The sequence below is a fragment of the Phlebotomus papatasi genome, chromosome 2, assembly GCF_024763615.1.
Source record: "Phlebotomus papatasi isolate M1 chromosome 2, Ppap_2.1, whole genome shotgun sequence".
NCBI classification, from domain to species: Eukaryota; Metazoa; Arthropoda; class Insecta; order Diptera; family Psychodidae; genus Phlebotomus; species Phlebotomus papatasi.
Window position 1 is genome coordinate 21,684,394 of NC_077223.1, and position 21,742 is coordinate 21,706,135.

General features: G+C 32.2%; 1 protein-coding gene across 4 annotated transcripts in view; it reads left to right on the plus strand.

Annotated features, from left to right (window-relative positions):
* The window catches only part of LOC129803058 (uncharacterized), an 88,227-nt gene extending 67,413 nt beyond the window's left edge, over positions 1–20,814 (plus strand). For 2 of the 4 annotated variants that reach the window (XM_055849388.1, XM_055849389.1), the window contains exons 3-7: positions 6,055–6,417; positions 6,483–6,591; positions 7,109–7,293; positions 16,531–16,599; positions 16,750–20,814. In XM_055849388.1, the coding sequence (XP_055705363.1) occupies positions 6,055–6,417; positions 6,483–6,591; positions 7,109–7,293; positions 16,531–16,599; positions 16,750–16,829 (806 nt within the window). In that variant the 3' untranslated portion in view covers positions 16,830–20,814. Of the gene's footprint in view, positions 1–6,054; positions 6,418–6,482; positions 6,592–7,108; positions 7,294–16,530; positions 16,600–16,749 lie in introns of those variants that run through there. The other 2 variants (XM_055849391.1, XM_055849392.1) reach the window with 2 other exon arrangements.
* The last annotated feature ends 928 nt before the right edge of the window (positions 20,815–21,742 follow it).

The following is a 21,742-nucleotide window of genomic DNA, read 5'->3' on the forward strand; positions in this document are numbered from 1 at the left end:
ACAACTCTTCGTGCGAGTTGAATTAATTCGCCGGATATCGATGTAATTATTAGTCTCTTTCGGTGTAAAATTTCATCTCGACTGACGTATATGCTTAAGTATTTTCGTTTTAAGAATATACTTCAGTCAAGAAGACCTTCGTGTGACAAAGTTTATATGGAACATCAACTAGAAATATGCCTAACAGCGTTTCATGAAGACATGTGTGTGCATCATACGTGATATTTCACTCGGAACATAGGGAACTTGAGGTTAAGAAAATAATAATAAAAAAATGATAAAATAAAAAAACATAAAATTGCGAATTCATTTTGGGATTTGAAAGAGTTATTTTAACTCTTAGAACGAGTTATTTTCAATCTTAAAAAAGTTATTTACACTCTTTTGTCATGTAAATTTTAGGAAAAAAAGTTAAAACAACTCTTCCGAATATTACACCTAAATAGAAGTAAAATCAACTCTAAAATATAGTTAATCGAGAATCACAACGAAAAAGAGTTATTTCAACATCGATTCGAGTAAGTTTTACTCGATTATTTTTCTGAGTGTATGTATGAAAATCAGAAAGAAACAGTTTCGGTGCCAAATAAAGTAAACAAAACAGTAGAGCTCAACCTTAACGCTACGTACTTAATTAAGGACTTCCGATTAAGCAATTTTTAAGTTAGTTATTCTAATTGTTATGAAACATTATTTTAATTTCTCATTTTTTTTTTATAGAAAAATCATAAAAATACTTTTGCTATTTCTGTTATGGACACGTTCACAAGCTTCAGGTGGTACTAAACGAGTTCCTCAAATCCCTCGAAAGAATTTCCAGACGTATCTGGGAAAAATCGATGAAAAGATTTATTGAAAAAAATATTATCGAAAATACTAAATTTATATTCAAAGGACACAAGTTTACGAGTATAAATGGAAGATTTATCAAAGTTTAGGGACAACACTACATTCTCGGATGATAAGCTATTGGAATTAAAGGGACAGTATTTGAGTCAAAGTTATCAAATCAAAATGAGACTTCCTAGACTTTACGGATTTTTACTGTTTATAGATTTATCACGAAACGAAATAAAAAGTTTTTGTAAAGGAAAACGCACATTTGATAATATTTTGAGATTATGTTTCTCTGACATCTCAGATTGATTGGTGCCTTTCTCTTCGAAGGTTAATACGTGACCATTTTATTCTCTATTACAATTTTTGCTTATAGCTGCCGCGTATCACTACTTTTGTTCACTTATGCTTTAATTAAGAACTTAATAAGAACTTATTAAGCTAGTTTGCTAGTAATATCTTACCTTGTATTACCTGAGACATTTGAATCGTTTTAGATTTATCCAAATTTACTTGATTTTAAGAAGTTTATTAGGGTTATGCCCTAGATACATACGACTTAAGCCGATAGACGACTTAGTGGAAAATTATGGAAATGTGGTTTAATCATTATTTTGAATAAAATTACGCTAAGCCGTCTCTCGGCTAATCCTTAGCTCTGTCGAGGCCCTTATGTTAGTGATCCCAAACTCAGCTTTTGGGGGAGACCCCTTGAGGACTTCAACTCAAAATCTCTAACAGTTTGATGATAATAGATAAACGGACAGACAATCAATTTTACATTATTTTCCTCAAAATATCAGCGAGAAAACTTTGAACTATGGATAAATTGAGATAAATAAATTATTATTATTACTGTCTCCATGGAGTTCGAGCTATAAAAAGTTGAACGCACACAGTATGAGAGAAAGATCTTTTCTGCACGAAGTTTCTCAAGTGGAAAGGCCCATATTCAAGTTCTTGACGAATAAATTTCCTGCCTATATTTTCCAATGGGCATCCTCTTCAACTTTCTGTTGAGTTTCCTTCAACTCATTTCAATGAATGTTTGCTATAGAGAGCACCTTTTCTATTTTGCCAAAGTTTAATTAAATTAGTAGCTTTGTATAGTCGTAAAGCTGAAGTCACATATGCACTTCTAAATGTTGAATTCTAAATTTGAAACACTCAAATAACTCTTGAATTTTGAAAAATCTATTTCACAACTTATGTTGTGAAAAGAAAAATAAATAATTTTCATCTGAATCAAAAGCAGTTAATTGAATCTCACACTTTTTAATGGATAAGAATTTTTCACTAATGATATTAAAAAAAAATCAAATAACATTTATTCAAAATTCAAGCACCTCGGGACATTTCATTTTTGCGTGGGTTTTTCAAAGAAAAGCATAAAAGTAGCACAATATGCTAAAAGGTTGTGAAAAAGTACTTATCTAATTTGATCGAAAATAAGAGAAATTTCTTAGGAAAAAAGTTTCAGCATTCCATCTGAGATGGACGAATTATTGGGTTTATTGGTAATTTTGGAATATCAGCTGCTTCTTCCCAATATTTCAATTCCCTCTCAATTCTATTAATTTTAAACAACCCCAAAAAATATATAATGTTAACCAATAATTTGAGATGTTATTCAGTTTATTTACTAAGTTGAAATATAAATTGAATATGAGCCTGAGACTCTTTTTCATAAATTCATCAAAAATATTAATTTTGTCATCTTTTCGTCTTATCTAAATATATATCTGAAAATATTGATCAAATGCAGAGAGTGAGTTACATCACGGAAAATTGAAATGTTGTAACAAAATCGGGAGCTTTAAAAGCTTTGATGGATATCACTGATGTTGAATGACAGAATATAATTTTTTACCGGTTTCTGAATTTTTTTTAGGTTCATATTTTATTTCGAATATCATTAGTTTCAATTTATTCATAATGAATAAATTTTATGACAGTTTTCACATTGGAATCGTGAAGACTTTAATTGTTTTTTTTTGGTGTAACGGGTATGGTTTTTTTGTAATCACACTTATTTTTTTAAATTTATGAATAAAAATCTCTCAGTATTGAAATTATGCGATTAAAATGTGTTACTTTATTATTGTTGAATTTCCATATTGTCGGAATATGTGCTGATGAGGTGATGAGGATGCTACGATAATGGTTAATCTAACTGACGATATATAACAAAATTGAGCAACTATGTATACTGCTTTCTCTATGGAGTTCCAGCAGTAAAAAGAGATTAATGATTGATGAAGATAATTTTAAAATAATATAACAAAAAATAAGTAGTTATATTTTAAAACTATATTAATAATACAATATTGGATATATAATTTTGTATTATTAATTAAAATTATTTTGCTTAATTAGATTTTATTTAAAGACTTAATTAAAATATATTTTTCTATACATTTCTTTATGCCTTACAATGAAAGTAAGAACTTTGTATCTTAATATTTTAAAGTTTAAATATACTTATACTTAGAATTAATGTAACTTCTTCGATTAATGAATTACATTATAAAACAATAATTAAACAAATTATTATGTTTTATAACATTACGGTTTTTGAGGGTAGGAGAAAGTGCCCATGCTTGATACGATCCAAGCTTAATAATAACTAATTTTTTCCTATGTTAATCAATAATTGTGACTGATGGCAAGATATTTTAATTGCTGGACATAAGCCTCACATTTCCTAAAAAAAAATAGAAACCTAGCTCTTTTTTCCTAGTTATAGGAAGAAAAAATCAAAAATAAGTCCAAAAATGTAATTTCGAACATGATATGTCATAAGTTTTTTTTCTTAATTAATGTCGCTCTTCAAGGAAGCTACTGTCATAGGCACATTGAGGGTTCATTAGTATTAATATTTATGTAAAAATATTTTTACTTGATGGACACTGTTTTTGTGGGTGGTGACAAATTCATGAATTCTACCTGTGCCCATCCTATATTTTAAGAAGGGTCCATGAATGATAATTTAAATGTGGCAACGCTATACATTACGCTATCATTAGATGTGATTCTTTCATTTCACACCCTAAACTACACCTAACACTTAACTAACACCTGATGCCTGAATTTTAAGGTTCTAGAGTGACATTGTCATGGACTCAAAGTGAAAAAATGGGTTTCGCTAATGCCCTGAAGTCATAAAAACACGGTTTAGAAGAATTACATAAAAGTGATTTTAAAATTAATAACTAGTCGTACAAACGATTTAAGCAGATAGATTAGAGGGTGGTATGCACAGTAACAACTTACTTATTAGGCTTATTTATTAATTAATCAGAAAACCTATGCACAGCCATAGAAAATGACGTCCCGAAAGCTCTGTTAATAAATCAGTGGGTTTCCTCTATCTACCGCCCAAGGGCAGAACTAGCGCTGAGAAAAACTTCAGAGGTTTCTAAGTTTAAAGAATTTTGTACATTTTAACACATTCAAGAAATTATTTTTTGGGTTTATTTTAGGATTTTTCACTGTAAGATGTTGAAAATCTTTTTTTTTATGTATGAGCATTTATTTTCTTTGTGGATTTCGCAAAGAAAATGTTATTAATTTGTGGAAGAAAATGTGCATTCGTTTTTTATAACAAATGAGCCCTAAGCAATTTTTTATACAAATATTTGATGAAAAACTAATGAATAATCAGAAAATATTATAGAGCAAAATCAGAATACACGACGAATTTGAAAATATTCATAAATTAATTGAAAGAATGACCCAATTTTTAGGTAGACAAAAATCACTAATTATTGCTTCAAAAAGAAAGATTGAATAAAATTAGAAGCGAAAATTTATAAAATTTACAGTAAATATAATATAGAAAAGGTAATCTGACTATTATTTGTCAAATGAGGCTTATGTGTTAACTAAATCTTTGACAAAAATCGTTAAGATCAAAACTTCTTTGAAAAATATAAAATTAATTGCTTTTGCCTGACAGTCCCAGTACTGAGAAAAAGGGGGTGCGATTAACTTTTTTTCCTCATAATTTTAACACTTTTTAGGTGTGAAAATATATCAACATATTTTAATGTTAATTTTACACCTTTTTAAGGGTAAAATCAACATGAAAAAGGGTAAGTTTAACCCCTAATACACCTAAAAAGCATAATATTTACACCGATTTCGGATAAATACTGCAGGGTAAAAGAAACATTTCCGGAATGTCATTTTAACTTTTTCGGATTTCTCTAAGTGAGGTTATTTTCATTTGATTACAAAAAAAATGAAAGTTTCTTAAAGAGTTTCATCAAAAATATTTTGCTTGATTTTAAGGCGATCACCTGTAAAAGTGCCTAAAATCACACAAATCGTAATTTACTCAGTATTATAAATACTGAGTATTATATAATTTGCTCAGTATCATTATTAATGTTTTTTCTTAACTTAATGCGACGATAATAAGTGTAACAAGCTTCTCTCGAGGAGCATGTTTATAAATAAAAAAAATGTATTAGTTAATAAAATGTCAGATTCTGTGCATGGGAACACTTATTAATTTGAAATTAAGCTTTCAACGGCCATTTTAATAAGTAACTTATTTATAAATAAGCCAGCTGATTGCTGTGCATAGGTTTTTTATTTATTAACGAATTAATAAATCAATTGGTTACTGTGCATACCCCCCAGAGTTCCGTCTAAATATTGATGTGCAATGTGTAATTTTTTGTATCCGGTGAAATTTCTACAATGGGCCTACGAATTGTCGAATCAATTATTATACAGGAAGGCCCCGGACCCAATTTGTATAAAAATCGCCACTGAATTTCCATTTTCTTCTTGAGGAAAATCTAAGGATTTTCAGGAACTATTTGAGGTGGGATTATAAACCTGTGATATATTTTTTTGTCATAGTGGAAGAATCGCTTTGGTTTGTATGTTAATCAGAAAAAAATCGCAATCCTTGTACATCATTTCACAGTATCAAGAATGGGCACTTTCCACTACTAATGGTACAAAATACTGATTAAATATTTGACTTTATTTTCTCGTAAATGACACAATATTGAGAAAAATCGAGGTTAGATTAGGCTGTGTTAAAACTTGGGTTGGATAATACAAAAAGTGTTTAAGTTAAGATCAAAATCACAGAAAAACAATTTTATATTTTATATCATTATTAAATAGTGCTTGAAATTATATCATGATTAATAAAATTTTACAGTATATTCACAACAACGTCGTTTCAACTTGTTTCAGGAGCAATTGGGGTTAAAATCCACGATGTAAAAGTGCCACAGACCTATATCTTCGACGAGGAAAATCCTGAAGAGCTAACCTTGGACTGTATATACGAGGTTGATCCTGAAGAGACGGGTTTTGTTCTTAAGTGGTACCTCAATGATCAATCAGTTTACCAATGGATCCCTAGTGTTGGCTCCTTCGCCTTTCCCATCCTCAAGAATCGCATAGATGCAACTCATGTAGCATCTGAGGATTACCTTCAGAAGCACAGAGCCCTGGCGATTGTTAACCCATCATGGAATGTTACTGGGAACTACACATGCTCTGTCCAGACTTTCCAATCATCCGATCGCAAATCTTCCCACCTTCAAGTCATCGGTAATACCTTCTCCGATATCACAGAGGTATCAGAGAATTAATTAACTATATGTTACATATTGCAGTGCCAGAGAAGATTTTCCATCTGAAGCATAGCTGTTGCGATGAGGATGACACCGTTAACATAATTTGTACCACTTCGGGCATCTATCCAGAGCCAACGCTCATCGTACTGTAAGTATTTGATGGGCGGGGTGGTACTTTTAGCATCTCAAATAGCTCGGAGATGATGCACTTTCTCGCATAATTGCACATGCAAAAGGGTTTAAATCGAGAGGAAAATCTTATCGATGAGAATGAAAGTAAAGTGTGACTTCCTGAAGAGTCTTCTTCGGATATTGCTGGCAAAGAGGGTTTGCCAATGTACTTAAAATGTTGCATACATTTTCTGACTGATATATATATAACTATAGTCAAATCACGTAAAGTTCCAAGAAGTCTACCAAAACTTCTTGAAATTCTTGGGTATAAATGTCTCAGGAAAATTGGTTAAAACTACTTCTTGATGAGAATCTCTTTGTAAAGAGATACTTTCAGAAAGTTTACAAAGGGATGTCTTATGTGAAAATAATCTTATCTCAAAAGGATTACTAATTGGAAGTGCCAGATTATTTATTTTCCGCAGTATTCCTCATAAAATTTAAACTCAGTGTTAACTTAGTAATTAAGATCCCTTTTATAATGCTTGCAGATTAAACGATGTAGCCGTGGGCAATCAAGTAGCTAATCGATCGAGAGCTGATGAAGACGGTCATTTTGAGGTCATCGTGAATGCCCGTGTGCCACGTCAAAAAATGGAATCACCAACTACAATCAAATGCATCCTCACGATTCCAGACACAAACTATTCCAAAAAGAAGGAATCGATCTTCTATGGTAAGTTTCCGTGAAATCATATAAAGTTATTGCTGTAAAAGACCAACTAATCCCAATTCATGCTGTATGAGGTTTCCACTTGGTTTACTTCCATTCCCACTCAAGCCCAATCAATTGATAATGCGGATCAGAAATTGCTGGAGATTTGTAGTTTCAAAGCTCTTTATCCCCCCCTTCAAACCCACGCCTCTTCAAGTGCGTGTTTGCCCAGGACGGAGGAAATAGTTTTCCGTAGGGTGTGATGTGAAAATGAGACAACATTGTGGGAAAGACACGATAGTTAGGGGGCTATCAACTAATAAAAGACTAATTTTGAATTTTCGTTAGAGAATAATAATTATAATTATGCGCAATTTATTCAAAAGTCTTTTATTAATAAATATACTAATAGCTATTGCAGAGATCAAAATGGCTATACTCAAACAAATATTTTAAAGGCTTTATACTTTATAGTGATCTTATAGACTCGTTTAGTTTAAACTGGATATTTTGAAACAGGCTGCGACTATTTGGTCAGTAAAAAATAAAATTTGGTCATAAAAAAATTAAATTTGGTCAGTCTTCTTCTCTGTATCGTTCCAATTTTAGTATATGTTCTGCCGAAGCAAGAACAAAATTTGGTCAGTAAAAATTTAAATTTGGTCAATAAAAGTCAAAATTGGTCAGTAAAAGATCAAATACGGTCAGTAAAAAATCAAATACGATCAGTAAAAAATAAAATATGGTCAGTAAAAAATAGAGAATCTGATTAGTAAAAAATCAAATTTTATCAGCGTATATTTTGGTCAGTTATAAATAAAATTTGGTCAGTAAAAAAAATAAAATTTGGTCAGTATAAAATAAAATTTGGTCAGTAAAAAATCAAATTCGATCGGAGAAAAGTCAAACTTGGTCGGTAAAAAGTTAAATTTGGACAGTAAAAAATCAAATTTGGTCAGTGAAAAATGAAAATTGGTCAGTAAAAAATGAAATTTTCTGTGCTTCGGGAAATTATCTGTATCGCCTGTTGAGGCAAAGGGAAATTTTCTGTGTTTTGGGAAGAAATCAGTAGCACCTTTTGATGCAAAGGGAAACTTTCTGTGCTTTGGAAAGTTATCAGTAGCACCTGTTTAATTCTTGTACAAAATTTAGGAAAGGCGAAATATGAAATACGAAATGGTAAAATACGAAATGTACTAAAATACAAAATTTCCGCAATACGAAATGTGCAATCCTTTTTATCCGGATATGCAAAGTTTCAACTTTTATTGATTTCCTTTTAGTTTTTTATTGACCAAATTATTATTCACTGATCATGTTTAATTTTTCACTGATTAAATTTCACATTTTATTGATTTAAAAAAATTTACTGACCAAATTTGACTTTTTACCGACCAAATTTGACTTTTTTCCGTCCGAATTTGATTTTTTTACTGACCAATTTTTATTTATTACTGACCAAATTTTATTTTTTACTTACCAAATTTAATTTTTTCCGATTTTTCAATAGTTTTTTACTGACCATATTTAATTTTTACTGACCAAATTTGATTTTTACTGACGAAATTTGACTTTTTCCGACCAAATTTAATTTTTTTCCGATTTTTTAAAAGGTTTTTTACTGAGCATATTTAATTTTTTAATGAATATTTTATTTTTTACTGACCGAATTTGATTTATTACTGACCAATATTTTATTTTTTACTGACCAATTTGAATGTTTTACTGACCAAAAAAATTTTGCCTTTTGAAACACATTGGTGTGCTTCGAAAACCTACCCTAGTGAGCATCACCCAAGTGAGTCTCGATTAAAAAAGTCAATTAGATTTATATTTTTAATTGAATTTCTACTGTAGACTTAACCAAGATTTTAATCATACAATAAAATAATTTATTATCCTGATAAGCAGCATTTATGAGGGGGATTTTATTTCGAAATTGCGTTTTCGAAATGGAAATATTTCAACGAGCTTTCTCTCAGTGACAATAATGTTGTCTACCTTCGAAAGCTCAATCAGCAGTATTCGAATTTCGAACATTTAAACTTTCAAGGAATCAGTTGTTTATTGTTTTTGACAAAACGAGGGATAGAGTAATCCGTGGTATAAAGCTTTCATGAAGAGAATTGATACAACGAAAGTCAAGGTGAATATTAGGCAGGACAAAGCTTGATGGAAGATTTTAATTTCGAAAGGGAGATTTCGAATTAAAATTTCCTCGTTTAAACGAGTCTTTGGGAAATTAATTGCCCCTGTAAACTGTTTTGTACTCAGCAACAAACAAACAATCCAACCCACCAAAAAGAGGGCTTTGAGCTTGAAATATAAATTGAGGGAGCATAGCATATGTGTGTCTAAAATTTATCCATCGTTTTTGGAGATCCCGTAGAGTCGCTGATGAGTGTGGATTTTGTATCATTCGATAGTTTATCACTTATACCACCCATGGAGTTGATTTCCAGGCGTTGAGCATATTGAGAACAGACAAACAAACTAATCCCATACCATTTGCTTGTGTCACTTGAGTGATATAGTCAGTTGTTGCTTTAGCAAACAATAATCCTATTTTGAATATTATTGCAATGGGGTTTTTGGGCGCGAAAAACAAACTCACAACAAGCTTCATTTTCTCACCCCCCAATCTCCTATCTGTATACCCTTTTTGAGTGTCAATTTGACACACTTTTCACCCTCCACCAAACACTTCAACTGGGAAAATCTCTTCAGCATGGAGAAAGTTATCGGGTGAAAATTGAATTTAGAGCGAAGCACTACGAGAGGATGCTAGAAAAAATCAAATGCAAGAGTAGATGAAATGAGAAAATTCAATAGAGTTCCCCACTCACAACACATTCAGCAACACCATCTCAGTAGTGGTGAGAAGAAAGGAAGTTTATGATTAAATTGCATCTGCTAGTGGAATTTTTGTAATTAAAATACCCCATATAGAAAAAGAAAATAATCCGAGTTTGCAATAAAGAAATATTTAATATCAAACGATTTTCACAGAACTCCTTCTTGTTCAAGAAGGAAAAGCAAGATCATTTTTAGACCCATTCATACGAGGATATTTTGATTCGAAATCTCACTTTCGCAATAAAAGTCTTCACTGAGCTTTACCCTTTTTTGATCTTTACCTTTGGTGCATCAAATTTCTTCCGAAAAGTTCTATGTTGAATATGTTTTCTCGAAAATATGCTCTATTTGGCTTCAGCTATTTTGTAATGCGAAATAAGTTTAATTAGAAAGTGATGAGTTTTCAACAAAATAATTGGAAAATTCCTGATGTAAGAGTGATTCTACAATTATTTAACTATCTGATGATATTTCCAGGATTTTTGAAGTGTCGTCTGTGTATTGGTTCTTACATCCAATAATAAAAATTAGTCAACTAATTTCAGTTGTAGGGGAAAGTGACCATGCTTGATAATGTCCAACCTTGATAATAACTAATTTTTTCCTATGTTAATCAATAATTGTGACTCATGGCAATATATTTTAATAGCTAGTCCTAAGCCTCACATTTCCTGAAAAAATTAGGAGCGTAGCCCTGTTTTCCCAGTTTTGGGAAGCAAAAATCAAAAATAGACCCAAATCTGTAATTTCGATGGATGATATTTCATACGATTTTTCTTAATTAATGTCGCTGTTCAGGAAAACTGCTATCATGGCACATAGAGGGTTCATCAGTATTAATATTTATGTAAAAATATTTTTACTTGGGAACACTGTTTTTGTGGGTGGTGCCAAATTCATAAATTCTACCTGTGTCCATTCTATATTTTAAAAAGGGTCCATGAATGATAATTTAAAAGTGGTAACTCTGTCATTAGATGTGATTCTTTCATAATTACACCTTTTGTAATCCTCCAATTTTACCGACAATTGACATAACCTTCAACCCTGTTGCCTGAATTTTAAGGTTGCAGAGTGACATTTTCATGGACTCAAAGTGAAAAAATGGTTTTCGCTAGCGCCCTAATGTCATAAAAATATGGCTTAGAAAAATTACATAAAAGTGATTTTAAATCTAATAACCAGTCGTACAAACGATTTAAGCAGATAGATTAGAGTTCCGTTTAAATATTGATGTGCATTTTTTTGTATCCGGTGAATTTTTTACAGTGAAAATGGGCCTCCGAATTGTCGAATCAATTATTATACAGTAAGGCCCCGGACCCAACTTGTATAAAAATCGCCACTGAATTTCCATTTTCTTCTTGAGAAAAATCTAAGGTTTTTCAGGAACTATTTGAGGTGGGATTATGAACCTAATAAGTGAAACATTTTTTTATCATAGTGGAATAATCGCTTCGGTTTGTGTGTTAATCAGAAAATAATCACAAACCTTGGAAATCATTTTATAGTATAAAGCATGGTCGCTTTCCCCTATCGGAGAGGAAAAATAAGAAATACAAAGTGACAACGTGAACATGAAATCCTGGAACGGAGGCAGCCAAAATCCCGAAAGCCAAAATCCCGAACATCAAAATCCTGAAAGCCAAAATCCCGAACATCAAAATCCTGAAAGCCAAAATTTCGAAAGCCGAAATCCCGAATGTTCAAAATCCTGAAAGGGATGAAATTATATTGAGGATAATTTGGATAATCATTTCCCAAGACACAGAAAATTTCTTTTTGCCTCCAGCAAGCGCGGATGCAATCATGGGAGTAGCTATGACACTTTTAAGAATTCGGGATTTTGGCGCTCGTGATTTTGGCTTTGGGGATTTTGACCGGGACCCTTCTGAGGATATATTAGTTTTATGCAAAGATACGCCATATTATCAGTTTTCAATTTATTTTAAATTTCTTTTAGTGTACTAGAACATTCCATCTACTGACAGCCTTTGAAATTACATTATAAGTCAACAAAGAAAGGACAATTGGCAAAACGGTCCAGCCTTTCGCCACGAATGAGACCTATACCATCAAATAAGTATTGGCAAATTTAACAACTTTTGTTTTGGAACTAACCCAAAACTGTAGGAAAAGTACTAGAGAATGAACCCGGTGGCACCCAAAATCCCGAAAGCCAAAATGCCAAAAGCCAAAATCCCGAACGCCAAAATCGCGAAAAGGCCAAAATCCCAAAAGCCAAAATCCCGAATGTTCAAAATCCTGAAAGGGATGAAAGTATATTGAGGATAATGTGTAGAATATCCTAAGACACAGAAAATTTCCTTTTGCCTCCAGAAATCGCGGGTGCAATCGTGAGATTAGCTACGATACTTAAGAATTCGGGATTTTGGCGTTCGGGATTTTGGCTTTCGGGAAATGTTTCGTCTGCAAAAATATACCCCTTGAAAAAAGAGTTAAGATCTCTTTAAAACACAGGATCCTAAAAGATACCGTTATCAAAAAATTTTCTATAAGGGAAGTTAGGCATGGTTCGCACGCTTTTTCGAAGTCCATTTTTAAGATTTTTTTCTGACTAAACTGTGAAATGGACAGTAGATTACGCTACACCAAAAAATCTCTGATCTTTTGGCTTTCTATATGTGCCTGTTTCATTGCCACAAAATCTCTGATTTTTCCTGGACAGGAAAATGAAAAAAGTATGACGATTTGTGCGAATCTTGTCTGTGGAGCCAAGGTTCAACCTATAGGCGGTATAGGTTCGTCAATGCATTTTTTCCTGGAATAGCTTTTCCTCCCAATTAAATATTTTTTACCGATTGCTAGATTAATGAGCGGATTAATGAATCCGTGAAAACCATAATTACTTAAAAGACTGTCCCTAAAGCATTTTTTTGCCATTTATCTGAAGCACTATTTTTCTTGCATTTGAATGTCGAAAAATCGACTAAAATGTGAGGATTTCGAATGCGACAACATAAAAAATTTATTAGCTCCATTTTCTTGATATCTCTGAACCCTTTCTTCATCTCTTCCTCCCTTTGTTTTCCTAATTGAGGTTAGTTTCTGGTTTTCAAGCTGCTGGAGTTGCCTAATGGGTTGCCGAATCATAACACCTTCAGCGGTTGAACCATTACGCAGTGTAGTATTTACGAGCTTTTCGCCAGTACAGTAGGAAAAAACTTCCTCCGATGCAATACATTATTACGTAAATATCAACCCAGATTAACCCTTCATCCATTGGTGTAAGTGTTTTTTTCTGGAAATGAACTTAGCTGTAAGAAATCACAGGAAATGTGCGCCATCAAAATTATCAATTTTGGGCCAATTTCCTATTTATGATCCTAGACCCTAGGAAAGAAGGATTAGGCTGCCTATTTTTGTTCTAAAGATGTGTTTTACTTACTTATATTATGGCTAAGAAATTAGGATTCATCTCTTTCCCAACAGAGAAAAAAATCGGATTGTTCGAAGGCTCGCGCGTGCGAAGCATGCCAAACTTCCCCTATGTAAAAATGTTTTAATAAAGCCATTATGCTATGAACTTTTGGTAAAAATTTCTTGTCAATGGTACTGGAAGAATATTTCAGTAAAGGAAACATGTCCTTACACGCAATCTTTTTATGGATTTAAAGGACATTCAAGAAAATTTGAGGAAAGTCTAAAAAATTCCAGGAAAATGAAGATATTTGGGTACGGTGGATGTAGTTTCTTCTAGAAAAATGTTCTTTGAGTCATCCTCTAGAAATCTTTCTTTTGTGCCAATTAATTATGAACTGTTGAGGAAAAAGGGTGGCAAAACATCCCATGCTTTGCAGAATGTTCGAACACGTAATTTAGATGTTATCAAAAGTTCCTTAACATTACTTACGGTTTACCGGTTCACAACCGATTTAAACCGATTCATAAATCAATCAAAAGAAGCTCCAAAATAGCTTAAGAGTAATAAGAATTATTTTCTGGCAAAAAGTACTTATCGGTTCATAACCGTTTTATTACCTATTCACAACTGAATTGAACCAGTCCAGAATTTTTAGAAATTTCAAGACCTGTTTCCAACGACCTTAAACATGGTACCATTCAGTTTAGAAATACGCTTTCTCGAGTATTTTTAACATTTGACCTTGAAAAACCGTTAAATGGTTAAAAAGAAATCGAGAGATTTCTATGTGTACTACCTACACTCTCTCTGTGGAATTCGAGAAGTAAAAATACAAAGTGTTTGAAGCCAGAGTATGTGCGAAGTCTGAGAGACTTCCCATAATCCTTTAATGGAGAAAATGTGATAAAATTTGATAAAGTGCAATACAATCAACCAGAAAGGTTTTTTTTATGTTTGAAAATGTTCCCAGAGAAATGTCTGAAATGGTAATATATGGTGAAGTATTGGTACACTTAAAACGGATTTTTCGAACATTTCGAAGTTCAAGGGAAGTTGGGCTTTATCATAATGTAATTTAGATATATACAAAGCAATTGTGGATATGTCTAGCTTCCTTTAGAAATATGGAATAAAATAGCTTTCTCAATGTAGACCAACGTCCTCCTAAGCCAAATGTAATGCTGCATGACAGATATATATATACTATTACATTCATGCGAATATGAGCTTGAATTGATAAGAAAAATTGATATAAATATAACATTACAAATCACCATAATAATGAAAGATTAATAAATTAAAATCATACAGCACAACTTTAAAAATAAATTTATCTGATAAAAAATCTAGAAATAACGAATTCGTTCTTGTTAAAATATATCCATGAATACCAGAAAAATGCATACAGGAATTTTGTGCAATTATTATTTTTTTTTTACTTAATACGAAAAACTCTGCTGCAAGCTCTTTTTACAACAATAGTTAATTGGAATTTTTGAAATTCTCTAAAAGTGGATGTTAAGCCAAAGGCGCGGTACAAAATGTATTTTCAACCAAGCACAAAAATTCCACTGAAAATTAAGAAAATTAATGTGAGAAAAGCTGTTGTACAAATAGGGGAAAAATCCTGTGAGTGACAAGTGTTCTTTTTTTTCAGTTAGAATGGACAAATTCCGCTGAAAAAAATCCATTTTGTTAGTTTTCCCAGTTGTTTAGTGGGTGCTTGAGAGACATTTCCAAAATGGTTCTCGCGTGTAAAACTGATTTTCCCTCGTCAATCGAGGGTTTTTCTGCCATTTCGTGGGATTGTGATTTAGCGCGACCAAGTGGAAAACCCTCATTGTGAGAATGACTACGTTTATAAATGCTAAATATTTTCGGATTAAAATCATTCTTAGATTTAATTTTAGCTCAATGCATTTATAATGAAATTGAGACAAATCTGATGGTACAATAGTTAAAATTATACGATAATACATATTGTTTTATTTGTGGTTAACTTTTGGTAATTTACTAAAAGTCGAACACCGAAAGCCGGATGGCGAAAGGCGGTTTTAACGTGCAAATACGTGTAAAGTTGAGGTGCTTCTTAAGTATAGGGGAAAGCACCCTAACTTTGGACGACTCATTCTTTGGACAACTCAATTTTATTTTATATACTTGATGTTCTTGATGGATTTCACCCATGGCTTTTCCATGATATTCTAGACACTGGACTAACTATTAAAATATAATTCATTGTAATGGGTCAAATTCATTAATAACATATTGAAAAAAAATTGTTCGAAGCTTCAGTCGTCCGAAGGTACAGCGCTTTCCCTACGCCTTTCCAAATTAAGTAAGAATTTTAATGAAAATAATCTTTTATCGAATTTTTATCGTGTCCATAAATGAATAAAAATGCATTGTTTTGTCGAAACGTAAGGATATTAAAAACCTTGTACTAATTATTTGATTTTTTCGTCTTTGTACATTAAATAATTTTAATTGACTGAACTTTGTACTCACATCTAAAATTTGGAAAATTCGAAAATCGCTTCCAAAAGCAAAGGAAGATACACTTTTATGATAATTACGCTTTAAGTCTCTTGTAAATTCCTGTTTCGATTTCTGAGTTTATCGAGTATAATGAGTCAATCTTCACTTGGACGTGAAGAAACGCAGTTCATAATATTCCCATATCAAATTCCACTCGTAACCTCAAAGCCCCCAAAGTAACTCTTTTAACACTTTTTACCTGTTCTGTTTGTTATTTCACAAATCACGTCGACAAAATTATGTTTTGAAATTCGAAATTTGGATTTAACTTTTCGAACATCAACGACATTCTGTGACAATAGAATGCTATTTGTCCTTTAGCCGAAACCACCAAGACGTTGTGATCACATGGAAATCTTAACTCATAAATTTTTAAAACAATTTCTTTTTTTTTTAGAAATAAATCCGAATTATTTTTAGTGTATAAACGTAGTCAATGTAAAAAAACTACCCTCCTACTAACACCATTCACATTCCAGACAGACTAACATTTGTGCCAACAGCAATGCCTCTGGATAAGGAGACAAGTGCTATACCACTCTCAAAAGGTAAGACAGCTTCTCAATCATTGCACTAATCATTTCAGAAATTCACAGTGTTGCTCCTGGGGAACCACATTCCCATCCATCCTCAACTTATCAAACTTTTTTTAATGTTGCCTTTTACTCTTCTTGTCTCTTCTACATGCCTCCTTCCAGGAAGTGGTGTAGTTAATCGAGCAAGTATCTTTGTCGGAGTCATCCTTCCACTCCTCACACTTCTTCTGCACTGGACGTAATGGTAGATAGGAGCGTATACCAAAGAAATGAGTCAGAGAGACATTTTATAAATGATTGTATTAGTTCAATGCCTTAACTACTAACTTTAAAATATATTTTTCCCACTTGATACTCTCGACATAAATCCGAATGATTTATGGAATATTTCGCTGTTGATTCTCGAATTGTATTGAAAAAAACTTATTGTAGGGTGTGAGTTTATCTTCATAACCCTATTTTTTCCGTAAAATAATAAATGAATAAATATAGGTGTGATTATGAAGGAATCACACCTTAAAAGTATTTGAAATATTTATTGTTATATTTTTTTGAAAAATTTGTTTAGGAGAAACCGGGGGAGAGTTAGTCAGGAGTAGAATTAGATGGTGAGGTGTTATAGTTTTCTTAAGAAAGAATATTGAGTAAATTACCATTTATTCAGAGTAATTAATTCCCTCTATTCATTGAAATAATAATCAGTCTGATTCAAATTTACAAAGGCAGGGAAAAATATCTTTTCCTGGCTAATTCTACCCCGATCTCCCCTATAGCAAATACTGAAACAAGAAACAAATTTTAAGTAGGTCATCCATTAATAAAAGAATATTTTTTTACTCGTACTTTCACTTGTAACTGGTCGATGATACACTCGTACATATATGTATGGCTTAAGCTCATAAAAAATTTAAGATCCTAATAAACACTATCTTATTAAATCAAACTTTGATCGCTTTGGAAGCTTACAGTTGTATCCTATCAAAAAATTTAATAAGATTAAATTAAATAAGATACCTGATCCACATATCGAATTACATGCAGGCAATGTTGCAGATAATGGGCACTCAGTGGGTCAAGTTGTAAAGTACTGCTCCTTAAGTGTACCAGGTTCAAATCCCCTTTAGGCCACCAGGATTTTTTCTGGCATTAAAGGTGTTCGTGTATTGAGTCTTACTGCATTTGGGTCCACTGGGCATGAAACTGATATTCCCGTCCTATAGAACGTCGTACGATCATTATTGTATCATTATTATGTAGATGCGGATAACTTGGGCTTCGGGGGGAACTTTTTTTTCGGGTGTAAGCTTTTGTTTCATTCTAACACTTAAGGATGATCTTTACCGAACCGATGTATCATATTCGTTCGGTGAGAACCAATAGTGAAGACCAACCGTGAAGACCAAGTAATAAAATTATAGAAAAGTTTACGAACAGCAAAGCAAAGTTACCCCCGAAAGGTCACGATCAAACGCATCTACGTTACGTCCATTGTGAGTCGATACAGCGAAACGAATTCAACGATTTCTAGCGTTTTTATCCTGTTAAAAATATGTTCCTTCGGAAGCACTTATCGTTAAACCATTTCTTCAGGATTTGGAACAATTGAAAGTCACTGGAGTCAGGTCAGGCGAATACGGTGGTTATATGGGATCAGTTCAAAGTTCAAGCCCGGCTTCGTCCAATTTTGCTTTCGTAAAGACCTAAATAGACTCAAGTTGATCTTTGGGAGTATTTTACTTACAAAATTTGGCAATGAGGATTTTTTCCTAATGCTTTGCTACCAAATTCATAATAATAAACACAGGGCTAAACATTCTCGAAGATCAGGATCAGGATTTCGGTTCTCTGTGAACAAATACGACCGTCATCGCGCGCATAGCACCATCTAACTAAAAATATAATTTATGATGGCAATTCGTAAGTACTTTTAAGTCAATGTAATGCCTTAATTTAACCGTGGTATCACACTAGAGAATTTCACATTAAAATTTTAATTTGATTCACATCAATTGTTGGTGATATGTGTTCTAATGTGCAATTTTCGTCAGGAGCTTTTAGAAATCGATTCATTTAGTGATAAAAAAGTGGACTCGAGTCACAAAAATTGGTTTAAATATATTAAAATAGCATAAATGCGATTGATAATTAATGAGCAAAATAATGAGCAAAATTTGCTCATTAAATTTTCATCGGGTATCACTTTATTGCAGTCATTCGAGTAGTTTCTGCGACACAGTTTTCCCACCAGTTTATTCGTAATTAAATTGTGATAAAAAGTAGTTCCAATATCTATTATTTATCACGAACGAGATAGAGAAAGGACAAAACACATTAAAAACAGATCGACAGAAGACAGTAAAAACAGAACGTCAGAGAATAAGTAAGAAAAAAAGCTAAACAAAAATGTGTTCGATCTACATTTTATATATTCCTTCATAAATTTTTAGGATTTCGTGGTCAAATGAGATGGTGGCCGAAATAATTGAGGCTGTGCATCATGAATCTGTCATTTGGGAGTACAAAATGCCGGGAATACAAAAATAGAGGCGACCGATCTAATGGTTTTCAGGCCATTTTGCGACAAATTAAAAAGTAGCGTAAAAGTAGCGTACAGGAGGAGAACTTCCTCTTCTACACTGAAATTACTCATTTTCACTCAAACGACTGAAATGCTTCAAAAACAAAATTATTCATTTGACAGCCCGCGTGTCATTGTGACATTGAGCAATTCAAGCAATGTGTCTTGACTAAATCAGCGATTTCGAATGATTATAGAAGTTTTAATGAGCAACTTTTCACTTTAACTTTAATGTGAAATTTTCTAGTGTGATAACTCCGTAAGGCTTGTATAAAAACGTATTACCGAATCTTTGAAAATAAAACAATCTGAATTTTTACTTTGTATTACTTGAGATATGACATATTTTTTGATTCTCTCTTAATTTCACTTTGGGGTAGTTCAACACAATATCCTAGATTTTTTAACCCTTCAAAGACGAATGGGACACCGGTGTCCCAAAAATTAAAAATAAATATTCAGACTATTTAGAGGACAAAATAACTTTCTATAGTCAAAAAAAAAATTTTTGTTATTGAGACACCGGTATCCTACTCGTCCTTAAAAGGGTTAATAGTTTTCTGGAATCCTGACGTACTTTGGGCGGCGTTTTATCATTTTTACTTGCTTGGAAAAGACGAAAGTCATAAAACTATTATGCTTGATGTATGGTTCATATTAGTACTTACTTGCGCCATCTCTTAGAATTTATTGCAGATATTTTAATATTCTTAGTATTAATAAATAATAATTAAAAACTGAAACTTTGCCATGAGCTTGGTGTGTGCAAAAAACTTTTAATTGAATTACATTAAAATCGGCAAACTTTTATAAAGCGTTCTAAGTAAAGTACTTCATCAAATGACTATTAATAATAAATTGATGACTTTTTCAACTATGTACCCACTTATAACACAATGGATTACTACTCATGTGCTCATAGTATAAATATTAAATTGCTGCGACACTGCATGAGGTGCAATTTATTTATTGTGCCTTTAAGAGGATTTCAGTACCCAAAATGCACACAAATTCCTAGTATTATTTGAATTTGTGTCGAGAGGCAATATCAAGGAATTAAAATTGTGTACAGTCATGGGAAAAAATATAAATTACTGTAGGGGAGAAGTGTAAATCATTAACTCTAATGAAGGAAAGAGGATTGTAGTGAATTAATGTGTAAATATGAAGTTTTTATTGGAAGGTGGCCCAATGGAGTAAATTTAATGACCACAAGTAACTGCAGCAAATGCTGGTGTATAGGACATAAAGTGTAATTAAATATTTCTTGTGCAAGTGTCGGACATCACCGGGCAATTTAATTAGGTAACTTTTAATCCCACCATCTGCCCTTATTTGGGGTGAAATTTAAGTGAAAAACCGAGGGATTTTTGCAGAAAATGTTGTAAAAATTAAAATGGAATATATTCAATGAAGTACTTTAACACCCTATCCCACTCTCCAACTCAATAACGAGCAGAATGTTGCCAAAGAGGTGAAATAATGTTTTAATTTTAAAGCTCTAGTTGTGTTCTCGTTTTTTTTTTCTATTGCAAATTATGGTAATTCACATATGTAACTAAATTTATTGATCAGAATTGTGTAATAATGTACAAAGTTATGAATGTAAATTAATTTCGATACTTTCAATAAAGGATATTACTACACTATTTTACTAACTGTTTTAATCAATGGAAGTTTGAAGAGCTTTTCACTGAGCTCTTGGTAATGATGGCTGTAATCGCTGTAATTGATGGATTCCGGAAATAATTTTCCACGCAAACCACAAAAAGAGGTAAGGAACAGAATAAATATTTTTGCTGAGTAAATTTGAAGTTTGATCAGTAATTTGATTTTATTTATTTATTAAATAATAACAGTATTAATTGAAAATTAAAATGTGAAAGAAAATCATTTTGAGAAACTTTTAATAAAATCATGCGTTGAAAGCCTTTAATTTGAACAATTATTTCCGATTTCTAAAAAAAGAAAAGCTTAACTAATTTAATTGTTAAAGGTTTGTTATCAGAACATTTTCAATTCAACAACCGAAGATCATCCTTTTCTGAAACTTTCGGTTCAAAGTTTCTCTTACAGAACTTGACAACATAGGTATGGATAGGATAGGTATGATAGATATAAGGGAGTGTAGGGCAGATTAATTAGTAAAGTTTTTACTGCTCGAACACAAAGTGAGAGCAGTAGACAATCCGCTTTTTTCGAATTTGTTACCAATCTGTAGCTTATATCGTGACAGATATCAACTTCCAGTCTTCGATCATCCTAAACAAAAAACGTTATTTCCAGAAGTTTTTACTGTTGTTTCTCCTCAGCCCCTCCTACTCCTTCAAAACCTTATTTTTTCCTTTATTTCGAAAACGGTTCCTACGATTTCTTTTATATCCGGATATTTTTTGAAAGTAACCCAGACGAATTGGACCATTACCTATGATCGAAAAAACATTCGACATCGAATTTTCGAAGGTTACACGTTTAAGTACCTCCATAATAATTATTATTATTTTATCGATTAAAGATTAAAGGTCAAATTCTTTAAAAAAAAAAAAAGAAAAAAGCAAATTATTTATAAAATAACTT